This window comes from Scardinius erythrophthalmus (assembly GCF_964197995.2).
Source record: "Scardinius erythrophthalmus genome assembly, chromosome: 3".
Classification (NCBI taxonomy): domain Eukaryota; kingdom Metazoa; phylum Chordata; class Actinopteri; order Cypriniformes; family Leuciscidae; genus Scardinius; species Scardinius erythrophthalmus.
In genome coordinates, this window is record NC_138223.1 from 55343618 (window position 1) to 55358988 (window position 15371).

At 37.5% G+C, this 15371-nt stretch overlaps 1 protein-coding gene across 2 annotated transcripts in view; it reads right to left on the reverse strand.

The window, feature by feature from the left end:
* Nucleotides 1-2825: 2825 nt before the first annotated feature.
* LOC308687460 (uncharacterized protein) overlaps nt 2826-15371 on the reverse strand; it is a 63196-nt gene continuing 50650 nt past the window's right edge. Inside the window, exons 20-30 of one of the 2 annotated variants that reach the window (XM_081360026.1) lie at nt 11321-11434; nt 8585-8665; nt 8406-8506; nt 7837-7945; nt 7448-7539; nt 7243-7343; nt 6908-7062; nt 6440-6514; nt 6241-6345; nt 4139-4258; nt 2826-3969 (exon numbers count right to left, since the gene is read on the reverse strand). In XM_081360026.1, the coding sequence (XP_081216152.1) occupies nt 3730-3969; nt 4139-4258; nt 6241-6345; nt 6440-6514; nt 6908-7062; nt 7243-7343; nt 7448-7539; nt 7837-7945; nt 8406-8506; nt 8585-8665; nt 11321-11434 (1293 nt within the window). In that variant the 3' untranslated portion in view covers nt 2826-3729. Of the gene's footprint in view, nt 3970-4138; nt 4259-6240; nt 6346-6439; nt 6515-6907; nt 7063-7242; nt 7344-7447; nt 7540-7836; nt 7946-8405; nt 8507-8584; nt 8678-11320; nt 11435-15371 lie in introns of both variants that reach the window. The other variant, XM_081360025.1, reaches the window with a different exon arrangement.

Below are 15371 nucleotides of genomic sequence, written 5' to 3' on the forward strand. Positions count from 1 at the left end.
AAACATCCCATTCCAGTATTCCCAGTTCAGTTATATATTATTATTGGCAGAGAAAAGCCTAATACATTAAAAATGTAAATTAGTATCACTCAATATATCACTGAGTAGACTATTGTTGTTTTGAAATCATAATTTTACATGAATGCTTTATATAGTCAGCCCTACTTTAAAGGTGAACAAGGGCAAGATTTGGATGGATGTATAGATCAGACTTCACTCTCTCTCATGTTTAAGAGAGCAGGAGCAGTGATGGAGCTGCGATACTCTCTCTCCTCCAGTCGGTGACGGGATCACTGTATTCACGACCCATGGCTGTACGCTGTTCTGACCTGAAGTAGTAATTATGTGTTATGTGTTTCCCATGATATTTCCCTTGATTGAATCAGCGATGCCAATCATTTGTAAATTAATCTTTCTTTTAAAGTTGGTTCTTTCTCTCCATTTAATTGGCCAAATTCTTTTGCAATTCAGTTTGAATCGATTTCTGAATTGGAAACTGTTATTGAAACACAGAAACTACTCCTGATGAGTAATGTCTGTAATATTTTAACAATGGGGTCAGTCTCTGAAGACCTGAACAATCCTAGAGTTCACCTTTAGGCAAGGCAAGGCAAGGCAAGGCAAGTTTATTTATATAGCACATTTCATACACAATGGCAATTCAAAGTACTTTACATAGAAGAAATTAAAATAATAAAAAGAAATAAGAATAATTAAAACAGTTTAGAAAAATAAAAAAATAAAATACAGTACAGATAGTCGGACGAGCATTGGCACAGTGCTCATTCAGTAAATGCATAGTTAAACAGATGTGTTTTGAGTCTGGATTTGAAAGTGACTACAGTAGGAGCACATCTGATCTCCTCTGGAAGCTGGTTCCAGCATAATAGCTAAAAGCAGACTCGCCATGCTTTGAGTGAACCCTTGGTATTTCTAGCTGATATGATCCTAGTGATCTGAGTGATCTGTTGGGTTTATATTCAGTGAGCATATCTGCAATGTATTGAGGTCCAAGGCCATTGAATGATTTATATACTAGTAATAATACTTTAAAATCAATCCTAAATTTAACTGGGAGCCAGTGTAAAGACCTGAGTACTGGTGTGATGTGTTCATATTTTCTGGTTCTGCTCAGAATCCTGGCAGCAGCGTTCTGTATGAGCTGCAACTGTCTTATGGTCTGTTTGGGAAGGCCAGTGAGGAGTCCATTACAATAATCCACCCTGCTGGTGATGAAAGCATGCACAAGTTTCTCTAAGTCTTGTCTGGAAACAAAGCATCTAATTCTTGCAATATTTTTCAGATGATAGTATGCTGATTTAGTTATTGCTTTGACATGACTACTGAAACTAAGGTCTGACTCTAGTGTCACACCAAGATTCCTGACTTGATGTTTAGTTGTTTGACCCCTAGAGTGAAAGTATGCGTTCATCTTGAGAACTTCATCTTTGTTTCCAAATGCAATGACTTCAGTTTTGTCTTTGTTTAACTGAAGAAAGTTTTGACACATCCAACTGTTGACTTCATCAATGCATTGGCACAGGGAGTCAATGGGGCTGTAATCGTTAGGCGATAGGGCTAAGTAGAGCTGTGTGTCGTCTGCATAGCTGTGGTAAGCAATTTGGTTCTTTCTCATTATTTGGCTCATTGGGAGCATATACAGGTTGAACAGGAGTGGCGCAAGAATTGAGCCTTGAGGTACTGCGCATGTCATGGATGTCCACTCAGACTTATGGTCACCTATACTCACATAATAACCTCTCCCATCTAAGTATGACCTGAACCATTTTAGGACTATCCCAGAAAACCCCACCCAGTTTTCCAGCCTGTCCAGAAGTATGTTATGATCGACAGTGTCAAATGCAGCACTGAGGTCGAGTAGTACCAGCACCGATAATTTGCCTGAGTCAGTATTTAAGCGAATATCGTTTATTATCTTTATGAGCGCTGTCTCTGTGCTGTGGTGCGGTCGGAAACCAGATTGAAAATTGTCAAAGTATCCATTCGAGCATAGGAATTTGTTCAGCTGATTGAAGACAACTTTTTCAATGATCTTGCCTATGAAAGGAAGATTTGAGATCGGTCTATAGTTGCTTAATATGGTCTTATCCAGATTGCTCTTTTTCAGGAGGGGCTTGACCACTGCAGTTTTCAGGGAGTTTGGAAAACTCCCAGAGAGAAGTGAGGCATTTACCACTTCTAGGAGATCTGCTTCTAAACTGTTTAACACACTTTTGAAAAATGATGTGGGAAGTGTGTCAAGAGCGCAGGTTGATGTTTTAAGGTGCTGTACTGTTTCTTCCAAAATTTTGCCATCAATTTTAGGTAATTTGACAATCGAAAATTGCTACTTTTTTCTTTAGTATTATTTTAGCATAATATCCATTGAAGTGTGCTTGCTTTAATGTTGTATTTTGTACTTTTAGCATAGCCTATAGTTTTATTTTCATTTTTGTGAAATGCTCTTTCTTTAATATTTTTAAACATTACTTTCAGTGTTATTTACTTTCTGAAAGCAACTTAGATCAGGCTACAGCATCTTTAGTTCAGTTTCATTAAAAACATAAAAAAAAAACAGTTTTTGGAACAATTAATTAATTGCTCAAGACTCATGAAATCTTATTTAACTTGCTTCTGCATCTTTGTTCATTAAACTGATTAATAAGTAGATGAATTAGTGATTCATTAATCACAAGACACATCTATGAAGAAGAGAAACTAATACACAAAATAAAGGAACTTCACATTTATTAGATATGAGATAATAAACCATTCTTCACCATTGCTGTTACTGCAGTACAGTTTGTTTGTCAGTGTCCGACAACAAGATTAAAAACATTTTTCATAAAATAATAACCCATGTTTTCCCAGAATCACACACAAAAAAGGTGCAAGTAACCTCCTAAATCCTAAGAATGGGTGAAAAAATTAGGACAAATAATTTCTTATTCAATTCAATCCATAAAAAATATGTAACCAGACCTCTACTCAACACAAAAAAAAAAAAAACACCCGAAATATGAAATAATCCATCAATTACCTATATCTATCAATCACCCAACAAACCTGTCAAAGCATAACCCTTCACCATCTAACAGAGTCTATAACCAGAATCCAACACCACATTTTGTGAATAAGCAAATAGAGCTGCTCAAACTATTTATATCAGTAGTTATGGCCAAATATTCTTCTGCATATGTGAAGAACTGAAATACCCTAACAGGCAGCACTTCAATTTTACCCAAGGTCAACTCCAGCTCAAAAAGCTCACTCTACTTGAGTATTTTAACTTTGATACTTTAGATTGATTTAGATACGTTTATGGTTTAATCAGATTTTTCTGGCATCTACCATAAGTTTTATTCACAAAAAGAAAATGTCATATGGACACATATGTGGCTTAAATTGCTCTCAATCAGTTTTCATTATTTAATCATGACGTTTCATAAATATTTTGATAAAAGCATCTGCTAAATGAATAAAATAAAATCACATCAACTGCATGTTATGCTAATCATATTATTCCCAGTTCAGTGTACATATTAAAATTGGTGAAGAAAAGCCTCTATATGATAAAAAAAAAATTAGATACATTATGATTGTTACAGCAGAGTCAATTCCTTATTAGACTATTATTGTTTTGAAATCATAATTAAACATGAATGGTTTAAATTGACGGCCCTACTTTAAAGGTGAACAAGGGCAAGATTTGGATGTATAGATCAGACTTCACTCTCTCACATGTTTAAGAGACAGAGCAGGAGCAGGGATGGAGCTGCGATGCTCTCTCTTCTCCAGTCGGTGACGGGGATCAGTGTATTCAGGACCCTCGAAGAGATCCCAGACGCCTCTGATCACCTCACAGGAGCGGACCGCGTTAATACCGCAGTGGTCCAAGGAAGGACAGTCTTCTGTGATCAAGCGCTTATTGCCTCTAAACTCTTCCTGATCGTAGACCAGAATCACACACTTGTAGAAAAGAAACATAAGTTTGTTTTATACAAGACAAGCCAATAGAGCCGAATAGAAACACTTGGATAATGAACAATGTCATTGTAGAGTGATTTCTGTGTGACGTGTGTGTGTGTGTGTGTGTGTGTGTCAGTTCTGCAGAAATGAAAAGCAACCATATACACACCTCACAGAGGCACCACCATTTGAAGCACTCCTTAGCGTCCATCTCCTCCTCATTAGAGTTCTTTGTGTAGTAAACCCTACCAACATATTCAGTGAACTCCTCCGGCAGAAGACTGGATACCTGCCGATACAAGAGAAATAATGTGTTTATCAGAAATTATGGATCTGGGACACTTACTTTGACTTGCCTATTGACCAGGGCCTCATTTATAAAACTTTGCGTAGGATTTGCGTCAGAAGTGGATGAAACATAGGACGTGCGTACGCACAGAAATATTCGGATTATAAAACCGTGCGCACGCACATCCTACGCAGTTTTCCCTTAATAAATCACAATCAATTCTAAATGTAGCGCAGCTTTTGCGGCTTCGTGTCACGCCCATAGTTGCTCATAAATAGTCCGTGAAACGCCCACAAGTTAATATTCATGGATTGCGAAATCATGGCAAACACAGAGAGGAAAACCAAGAAACGTAACTTAGAATTTATCGTTGGCGAGGTGGAAAAGAGGAGTAAAATGTTGTTTGGAGGGCACAGAGTGGGCATTACTAATGCCAAAAAGGCACTTGAGTGGCAAAAGGTTGCAGACGCCATTAATGCTGCAGCCTCACAACCTCGGACCGTGGCCGAAATAAAAAATAAATGGTCTGACATTTTATTACCATCCATTTGATTGCAAGTGCATCTGACAAGCTGAAGCTACAGATGTGTTATGAGGATGAATTGCATAACATGCTAATATTATTGCAGAACATATTTCACTTTTCTTTTTGCAAATATGTGTTAATTTGCATTTCTGTTGTAATCTTCGTTTGCTTTTGTTTGTTTTACACTGCAGATCGATCAAACGGGTGTTTGTGTAGGCTGTTAATTGTAAGACTTGCTTTGTGAAGTCTTCATGTTATTTATAAGAGGCAGTATTGCCATTTCTTTTACACAACGGTCTACAGTTTCACACACTTTCACTGGTGAGTGACTGTATGTAAGATTGAAATAATGTAAGAATAAAATATGTACATAAAAGGGTGATAAATGGAAAAAAAAAAAAGAAAAAAGTGGTGGTGTTTTACGACCACCTAAACGCCATTTAATAAAACCACTTTCACCCTATTAAAAAAAAAGTGACTGTAAATGCATTATGATAATTAAGTGCTTAAAAATACAATATGTAAGATTTTTCACCGCATGAGGGAGCAGTTTTCAAAGAATAACAAAGGTGAACCTTGATGACGCTATGAAGGAGAGTGGAATGTTGGGAGATGTCGTTCTCACCATCCAGAGATGGAATTAACGAATCATGATAACGGATGAGGTAATTTATAAGTTTTTGTTTTACCTGAACGTTTGATCACACTATTTTATGTCATCGTAATAAATTAACTACAATGAACGCAAAATGTAATGCTAAATTATCCTGTTACAGCTATTTGTCAAATGATTTGGTGGGTTAATGCTGCGCAGTTTTACATGTTTAAGGTTAATGCCGTGTTGTTTTACGAGTTCAAAACAATCGTACTAAAAGTAAATTTGAACGAACCCACAGTATTTGCAAGTAATGGCTAAATATTGTTTAACAACACATAGCCGATTGTATTTAACTGCACTGCCATAATCTTGGTCACCACACGTGATAAAAGGCATCGTGATCCATGATGTACACAACAGCTATAACCACCACTTGCGCATTTGTCCATGTGATATTGCGGAAACCGAGGATAGCGCAGATATTGCGTCATTGACGGGCGACATTTAATTCCAGGACAGACCATAATTTAAAATTGGAATTTCACTGAAATTAAAAATCTTTGTGGACTTTTGGGATATTGTAAGTACACAACTGCAGGAAATATATCAAACTGTGCAAGTGATTTTTGGATATTTTATTACAGAAATCTTACATATTGTATCTTTAAGCAATGGCTTGATACGTAATAGGTAAGAATAAGTAACAAGTAGATGTTTTAAAAAGGTACATTTATGAATAAATAAAAATGTCATTTCAAACATTTTCTTGCACCCATCTCTCCAGATTAACAGGAGGGTTTGGCAATTAATTTGTAATTCTAAAACATAATCTAATGAAATGCCAGTTGGTATGAATACCTCATATTTCTTAATCGTGTAGCCTTTAGTGGGTTTCTTCTTCTTGTAGAAGTAGACACGGTTGATGGGGTTTTCACCATTCTTATTATAATCCAGTGTAATTACCTGTGTGAGAAGAGATTACAGTGTTACAGTCACTAAAAAGTGTTGAAGAAAAATCAAAAGAGTGGAAATTTTGACAATTCTGAACACAACATACTTCAGTGCGGAAATCGTTCTCATCCAAGGACCGGTGAAGTTTGTTCCATTCAGCCACTGCTTCTTTCCAGTCATGCTGGAGAATTGAGCATTAAAGTCACACAAATGTGAACAAATTATCTACGTGAGAGTATATCATTATCTGTGCATGTCCTTCAGCAAATAAACAACACAGAAATTTCTTATTGTTCTTTTACCTGCACGTTTATATTGATTGTACAGGTTATGAAATAATGAAATGGCAGATCAAAAGGTAGGTATGATTTGTTGGTGCATCTACCAGCATACCGGAACAGTATTATTAGCTAATTGGAACAGCCATTTAAGTCAGTTTAATGGAGTGATAATGGAATAAATTGAAATTGCAAATATGAAAATTACCCTAAAATTTAGAAGGGGAAGTTAAAATTTATTTATAAAATAATGGTATGTTTCTCTATAATTCTATGAACACTAGAATTTTACTCACCTTAAAGACTTTCCCTTCATCTTTAGCTTCATCTTCTGTTATTCTGGTCTCTCCCACACACTTTGGCAGGCGTCTCCTCACAACATCCTCAAGCTCTTTTTGGGCTCCTTTCAGCTTGTCATCAGTGGAGTACAAGATCTCCTCAAAGATGTGATCTGATGGAATGAGAACAATTTCGACTGAACAATTTAAACCTTTCTTGCCCAATGAAAACATGTTTAAATCATAAGAATAAACCATGTATGATTAAGAGTAAGATGCCTTGAACTTGAACTGTACAACTTCTCTTTTCCCCCCTTTTGATCTTTAGAATCGTACCTGTGTTTTCAGTTTACCTGTCAGTTTAATGAACATTGTCATTTCATCTTGAGAAAGGGATTCTGATCTCTGTGTGATCCCAAGTGTGTCTTTAGCTTCCCAGAAGGCGTTTGCGATTCTAATGAACACATTTAAAAAAAAGAAGTATGAAACAGTACATAACTAAAGCAATAATAAACTATAAAAAAACAAAGATTATAACTGAGTAAAAACAATAATAACTTGTCTTCAATGATGTTGACGATCTTGTGCTGGTAGGCCTGGAGATACAGGGTGTATCGGGTGTGAAACATGTCATAAACATTATCTGCCACCTATGAGAGACAAAGAATAACACAATCAGTCAAATATTAATATTGATATGTACAGGTTTTCAATTGTCATTCAGAAATATTCTTAAATTTGGCAAGTGGAAACTTTTAAACGTTACAAAGATAATTCCTTCTGGAATGAGCAGTAATTGATCACTGTCAGACAATGTTTCAGGATACTGCACAGAAAGACTAAATTCAACGTTCTGCTGTTATATACAGTATGAGACACTCACAGTGTTATTCAACAGGCAGAAAGTGATCAGCCATCAAATAAGCAGTGGTAAGTGTATCATGTACCTTGTCCCTGAAGCAGATGTGATTTCTCCCGTCCACATCACACACTCGAGCAGATTTCAGCAGACGCTGATGGTCAAAGCTGTTTGGGATGCCGAGGTAATGACAGTCTCTGAAACAATAAGAGAGGATTTAAATGCACACTCTATTGCTGATGGATATCACTGATCTCTGACTTTAACCGTACAGAACAAAATTATATTTCCATTTATGATCAATATATTATATGACCATATAAATGTTTGGTTTCACATACTTTTGGTCTTATTGCTTTTAAAAACATATATAAATAAAGTGAATCAAACAACATTTCTAAGAATTTCTTGTAGGCTAAATTATGTTATTTTGTTCAGATTTTGTAAATCACTAAAGTAAATAGTGTGACCTCTCTTCTAAACAATTGTCAATTACTCAGAATCGTGTAGCTCTATATGAAAATATACGAATTAAGTTTACCGTGATATTAATAATGACATTTTAACTACCGGTAGTATATGCTAATGGACATTTAAGTCCTTCACAATGTGATAATTATGTATAAATAATAAAAAAAAAAAAAAAAAATAGTTTACCTTGCAAAATAGTCCCATTTGCGCACATCAATTTCGTTCCATTTATTTGCCACAATCTCATACAGGAAAGCTTTCTCCTCAGGCCTCCCCGTCGCTGTCCACTGGAAGAATACAAATAACTTCAGTACAATATAACTTGTTGGACACCCAGTAAAATGGCAGTGTACAGGATTATTTACCTCCTCTGGAGTTGCAGGCTCAACCCCCTTAATTAACTTTTCAATAAAGGTGAGATCTCTCTTCAGTTTCAGTCTTTTTTCCTCTACTGTGTCCTTAAACAAAGAAACCGACAAAGCTGTATTATACATTTTTAAGACCAGACAAGTAATTTTTTTAAGTCAATTTGTAATAAATAAATGGCCTGGTACAAAATATGAAATGTACAATCAGACAAAAGACAAGCATCATAGCATAAGAAAGAAAATATAAATAAATAAAGAAGTAAAATAAAGAAATAAAATAAAAACACATTCAGGTACATAATGAATAAAGAAATAAAAGAGGCTCAGTAGCTTCTGCAGCAGGAACACCTGCATGTAGTCCACAGTTGTTGTTGCCGTTTCGTGACAGCGGTGTCAGACTAGGGTCGACACGAGGGGTGATGACATCATCGTTTCACAAAATATACGGATTGGCTGTACACATGAAAACGCAAGGGTGTTGTTTCAGATTTGTCCACTCTGGGACCTGGGTTTAAAAAAATTGTGTTTTCAGGCTCCCAAAACGGCGGATCTGTTTGGATGAAACGCTAATACGATACAAAATGTTTACGTATACAGCTAAACGCGTATCTGTGTGGACAAGCTGTTGAACGAACTTAATTAAATTAAGGAAAGGTTTTCCACGAAATTTAATTACATTTTTCCAACAAAATCAAATAAGTTTGAAATAATTTGTTGTAATCTTGTTGTATGAATTTAAATTAATTTAGTCATTCCTGCTAGATAAAGTTTTGTCAGGTTAACTACATTTCGTTTTTGTCCTGCCTTAAATCACCAACATTATGTTTTTTGTTTGGTGTTTTGTTTGACAATGACCTCAAATTTGATAAGCAGATAAGCACAGTGGTTAAGTCTCTACCATATTCGTCTTCTTTCAAAAGTAAAGCCATTTCTATTTCTAAAGAAGCTTGAAATAGCTATGCACGCATTTGTAACATCTCGGCTTGACTACTGCAACTCTTTGTATGTCGGTGTTTCTCAGTTTTGTGTTTCTCGTCTGCAGTTAGTCCAAAATGCAGCAGCCCGGCTTCTCACAGGAAAGCGCAAATACGAGAATATTACACCGGTTTTAATTTCACTTCATTGGTTGTCAGTTAAGTATAGAATCGATTACAAAATCTTAATGTTTGTTTTTAAGTCTTTACACAGTCTGGCCCCACAGTACTTAACTGATTTGTTACAGCCTTACATTCCATCAAGATCACTCAGATCTACTAATTTTAATTTGTTGCAAGTGCCTAGGACAAGACTAAAAACCAGAGGCGACCGTGCCTTTTCTGTTGTTGGTCCAAAGTTATGGAACGATCTCCCGCTTTACATCAGAACTGCCCCAACCTTGTCTGTTTTTAAGTCCACTCTTAAAACCTATCTGTTTTCCTTGGCGTTTAACATCCCTTGAACTATTGCTCTGTGTTTCTGGCCTTAGGAACCTCGCCTGTGTTTACAGCTTGTATGTTATTATGTTTTATAAATGTGTGTCTTTCTTACTGTGTCATCATTTATTTGTAATATTCATAGTGTTGTAAAGCACTTTGGTCAACCTCGTATTTTTTTAAATTGTGCTCTATAAATAAAGATTGTATTATAATTTTAGCTAATTTGACTCTGAGGTCATTTCTAGTGATAGACACCACTAGTGTTCAACTAAATTAAAACCATTTTTTAAATAGTAATATATTATAAAATTTTACTTGTGCAGGTCTGGTTTACACATAGTGTATACTGAATGCCCACAGCCTGAACAGGAGATTTAATACACACATAGCGCAATACTGAGCCCACAGCCCTAAACACAGTCGCCACTCTTCTGCATAATGGTAACCACAAAATTCAAAAACATTACAGAAAGTCCTCTAAGTTTCTAACATAACTGAACATTAAACACTAACATTAACTAAAAACATCTTTCCATTTACTGAAAAACACATAAAATAACACTTTTTTCCCTAAATTTGACCCTCTTAATGCAGTCCCTTGCAAAGCATGCTGGGAACTACAGATCCACTGCCCAGTTAGATGTCAACAACAATGATTCATGTAGTTTTCACACAAATGAATTAGGTTGATTGAACACAATTAAATTAAGTTGTGACAATATTAAACAATCGTGTTACTTTCGCTTATTTTAATTATTTTAACAAGAGGCCAAAATTCATTTGAGTGGCATCCGGTTAAGACGAACGAAAAATATTCATGTTGACTCAATTAAAAAATACAATTCAATCTTTAAAATTACATTGATTACATTTAATGAAATTAAGCTGTAATCATTTCTATGAAGGGTTGTGTCGTATATGCTCATTTTAATTAATGAAATTGAACAAAGAGCTAAAATAATTTTTTTGAGTGTGAGTGCACAGCAAGATCCCCAGAGTTAAATTAACTTCGCTCAGAGCACAAATGGTTCCACTCTACTTTCCCACTAAGCAAAATTATGTTCAAAACACGTCTTTTCAACGTCTTTGTCACAAAAGCTTACGTTGAAAAGACGTCCACTGAGGACCCAGAATGAACGTTTTTATGACGTATTTTTTTGACGTGTTCTGTATAGTCGTTCATGGAAAAACATTCCATTTATTTGCCACAATCTCATACAGGAAAGCTTTCTCCTCAGGCCTCCCAGTCGCTGTCCACTGGAAGAATAAAAAAAACTTCAGTACAGTATAACTTGTTGGACACTACAGGATTATTTACCTCTGGAGTTGCAGCATCAGCCCCCTCAATAAAGGTGAGATATTTATCCAGATCACGTTTCAGTCCTGTTTCCTTTACAATGTCCTTAAACAAAGAAACTGATGCCTCCTCGTGCTATACAAAATATGAAAAACACACACAAACACAAATGTATGAATAGCTACGTGGAAGCAATAATACAAATAAAAAAAAAGAAGCTGTATTATACATTCTTAAGGCTATACAAGTAATTTGTTGAAGTCAATTTGTAAAGAAAGACTACACACCTGCACACATATTCAATCACTCATACCAATAGACTAAACACATAATACGCATGTGCACGCCATCTGCATTTTCACAGATTCACATTTTTGAAGTCTATGCAGAGATAACTTTTGTCTAAATTTTGCAACGCTTGCACCTTGCAACCTATTTCAGGGGTTGTGATCTCGAGCCACTAAACACTGCTGTTGTGCAAATGAGCCGGAGAGCGGTAAGGGTTTTCTGTTAGAACAGTGTTGTGTTAGCGGCCCCTAAGTTAATAACTAATGATAGTTGCGAATGAAGTGAATCAATCAAAACTAACTTTAGCTGGACAATAACTTTATTCTAGAGCTGCTGTAAAGCCAAAAACACTCTCTGTTACTGTAATTTCCTATTGTTACTCTTAGGCCGTGTGTCCACCAAAGCGTTTTTAGCCAGCTGAAAACACTAGATGCTCTGCTAAAAACGCGTTTTTTTTTTTTTTTTCAGTTGAGACGCTTCGTTGCTATGATACAGAATATCCGCAGCACAGTTTACTTGTTCGCCGATAATTTGTTTCATACTAAAAATATATTTTTCAACCATTTTGTTCGGTTAGCTCTGTACAGAAAGAATGTTGTGACAGTTGGTCGGTGTGGTATTTGTCCCGCCCCTCCTCCACTGTGATTGGACGGTTGGGTAAAAAGTGACAGTGATGAGCGCTGCGTTTTACCCAAAGTTGAACATTCTTCAACTCTCGGCAACCTGTAAAAACACGCTGAGCGCTCAGCGCTTCAGCGTGAAAAAAAAACGCTCAGCGGCTTGTTACGCTCATGGCGTTTTAAAAACGCGGCGCTCCCTTTGAAAACAATTGAAAAAAACATGCCAGCCGCGTGAAAAAATGCTTTGGTGGACACACGGCCTAAAGCTGTTTTGAAACATCTATATTGTTAAAAGACTGCAGAAACAGTACAACACTTACTATACATCTTAGAAATAAACAATGTAAATTGGACACAACCATCTATCTATCTATAAATCCATTTGAATCTTGAATACAATGCATTTGCATTAATTGTCTTATCGGCATGCCCCGCCCCCCTTAGTTACTGTTGCTAACTCAGACAAATAAACAGAGTTGCTAACTGTCTTACAATGACAGCTGTCAGTGTGAAAACCTTGTCCCAAGATGTTTTTGATCAATTTTGGACACACATGGACCACCTCTCATCGAGGAGCATTCATGTGGGACTTTAATATGTAAAATAAAATAAATATATAAAATAAATATGGTGGGTAACAAGATTAATTTGGAAGCGAGGGTTTACAGATCACAATGCAAGTGGGAGAAGCCTCATGTTGCGGTCGTCACGATCGCAGATGATAACGTCCAGGATCATGTACCGCATGGTAAGATTAAATTCATTTACATTTAACCAGTTTAATATGGAGAGGAACTGAAATATAGACCTTTGTTTATGTGTTTTGACCTACACTGTACATGATGTGAGAACAGCTAAATATTTAGGTTCGTACATTAGCATGGACTCACTATCTTTAATGGTAACAATGATAGCATGACAACCAGAAAATGAATGTTTTCATCTTCATTGGGATTGGGGTTGAATCCTTAAAGGGACACTTCACCCATTTGCATTAAGCTTTGCATTGTTAGAAATCCAGTCATACTATTGAATGGTCGTGCAACACCCTTTCATTTTCCCCTGAGATGGGAGAAATCCGTATTTACCTCTTACACTTCCTCCCACAATGACGCAAAAATCGTTATTTTGCGTCATTGTCGGAGGAAGTGTAAGAGGGGGGGATTTCTGTTGAGACTACAAGCACTAGATCCACCCTTTCAAACCCGCCCATAGGGGGTTGGACCTAATGCGCTAACAGACCTATCACAGATCAGTGCCAGTGCGTTTGATTTCACTGGCAGAAACCTGCATGTCCGGCCGTCGAGATCATCCAAAATGTCCGGTATTCGGCTTTGCTTTCTACGGTCACCATTCATTGTTTACATGCACACCTTTTGTTTCAATCTAACTGAATTCATTCCGATTGGTGAATCTGAATGTAGTGTTTACATGAACGCTAAACAAGTGATCGGTTGATGTGCGTTTTACCATTGCTAAGAAAATACCCGCTCCTCAATGAGAGATACGAGACCGGTGCATCTCACAGGCGCCGCTCATCAGTAATCACTTTTGCATTCTACAGTCGCCATTCATCATGTTTACTGTGGCGAGCAGGACGAGGCTAGGGCCGCGGGAGAAAGACGCGAGGCCGGTGGCGTGATCGGTTGATGTGCATTTTACCATTGCTAAGAAAATATTCTCTCCTCCGTGAGAGATACGAGACCGGTGCGTCTCACAGGTGTCGCTCATCAGTAATCACGCCACCGGCCTCGCGTCGTTCTCCCGCGGCCCTAGCCTCGTACTGCTCGCCACAGTAAACATAATGAATGGCGAGTGAAGAACGCAAAAGCCGAATCCCGGACATTTTGTGCGATCTCAAAAACCCGGGCAGACTCAAGACTAGTAACTTAGCTTAGCTTTATTGTTTACAACTGCTCTCTAACCGGTAGGCGTGGCTTGGGCGTGGCCTCCTAGGGCAGCGAAACAAGTGCATTCTGGGAGTTGTTGTCTTTCATCCACATAAGCCAAAAATACATTTTCTGGCTTTTCTCAGTCTAGAAAGCTCTAAATTCTAAAATAATTTCACATTTCTTCTACATAAATTACCCAATTTAAATACACATTCATCTTTCCAGAGGAGGAGTATCCGTTTAAAGGGAAGCAGGTTACTGCGATCACATCATTGATATTATAAATAAACCAGGCTTCAGTCTTATTGTGCAGATAATTGGTCCGTTCGCACAAATATCAGACTTTTGAAACGTGCTGGTGATCGCACACACAGTACGGTGATTCAATAGGCTACATGAATACCTATGCCCATCCTCTCAGGTTACCTGGAATCAGAGTTACAAATACCCCAGGCACATTGTTTACCATTTTTGTAGCATAAACACACAGGGCTCTCAAGTTTTGAAGACTGGCAAGAGTGACATTCCTACCCAAACTTTTGAAACTTTCGGAAGATGTAGCAGAATCACGTGAACAATTCCAGAATATGCTTTTTTTTTCATTGGTTGTTGCGTTAAATCTTACCCAGATACAATAGTGCTATTTTCTGATTGGCTATTGTGTTGCCCCTTTCTTTTTTTGATTGTCTGATAAGTGGCAGGCTCGACTAAGAATTCCAGGGGAGGCGTGCTAGATTCCTGCCGCTTCCATAGTGGGAGCGGCGCGGCTAGATACATTTTGGACGCTGCGCATATTAAATATATTATAAATAGTTTTCCACGTGAGAAATACAATGTGTGGCGGGAGTGCGTGACTGAGATAGGTGTGACTGCAGAACCGCAGAACCATACGTCATAGCAGTGTGAGGACGACAGCGCCAGCCTAACAGTCTGGTACCGGAAGTGGATACCATACATATTCACCTTACATGTACCATACCTAAACCTACCCATCTCACCCCCTGATCCCTAAACCCACCCCTAAACCTACCCATCTCACCCCCTGATCCCTAAACCCACCCCTAAACCTACCCATCTCACCCCCTGATCCCTAAACCTACGCCTAAACCTACCCATCTCCACCCCTTAGATGCTTTTACCCCGCCCACTTCCGGCATCAGACTGTTAGGCTGGCGCTGTCATCCTCACACTGCTATGACGTATGGTTCTGCGGTTCTGCAGTTGGTAAATATTGGCGTGACAAAAGACAGAAATGAGTGACTGTCACGCATT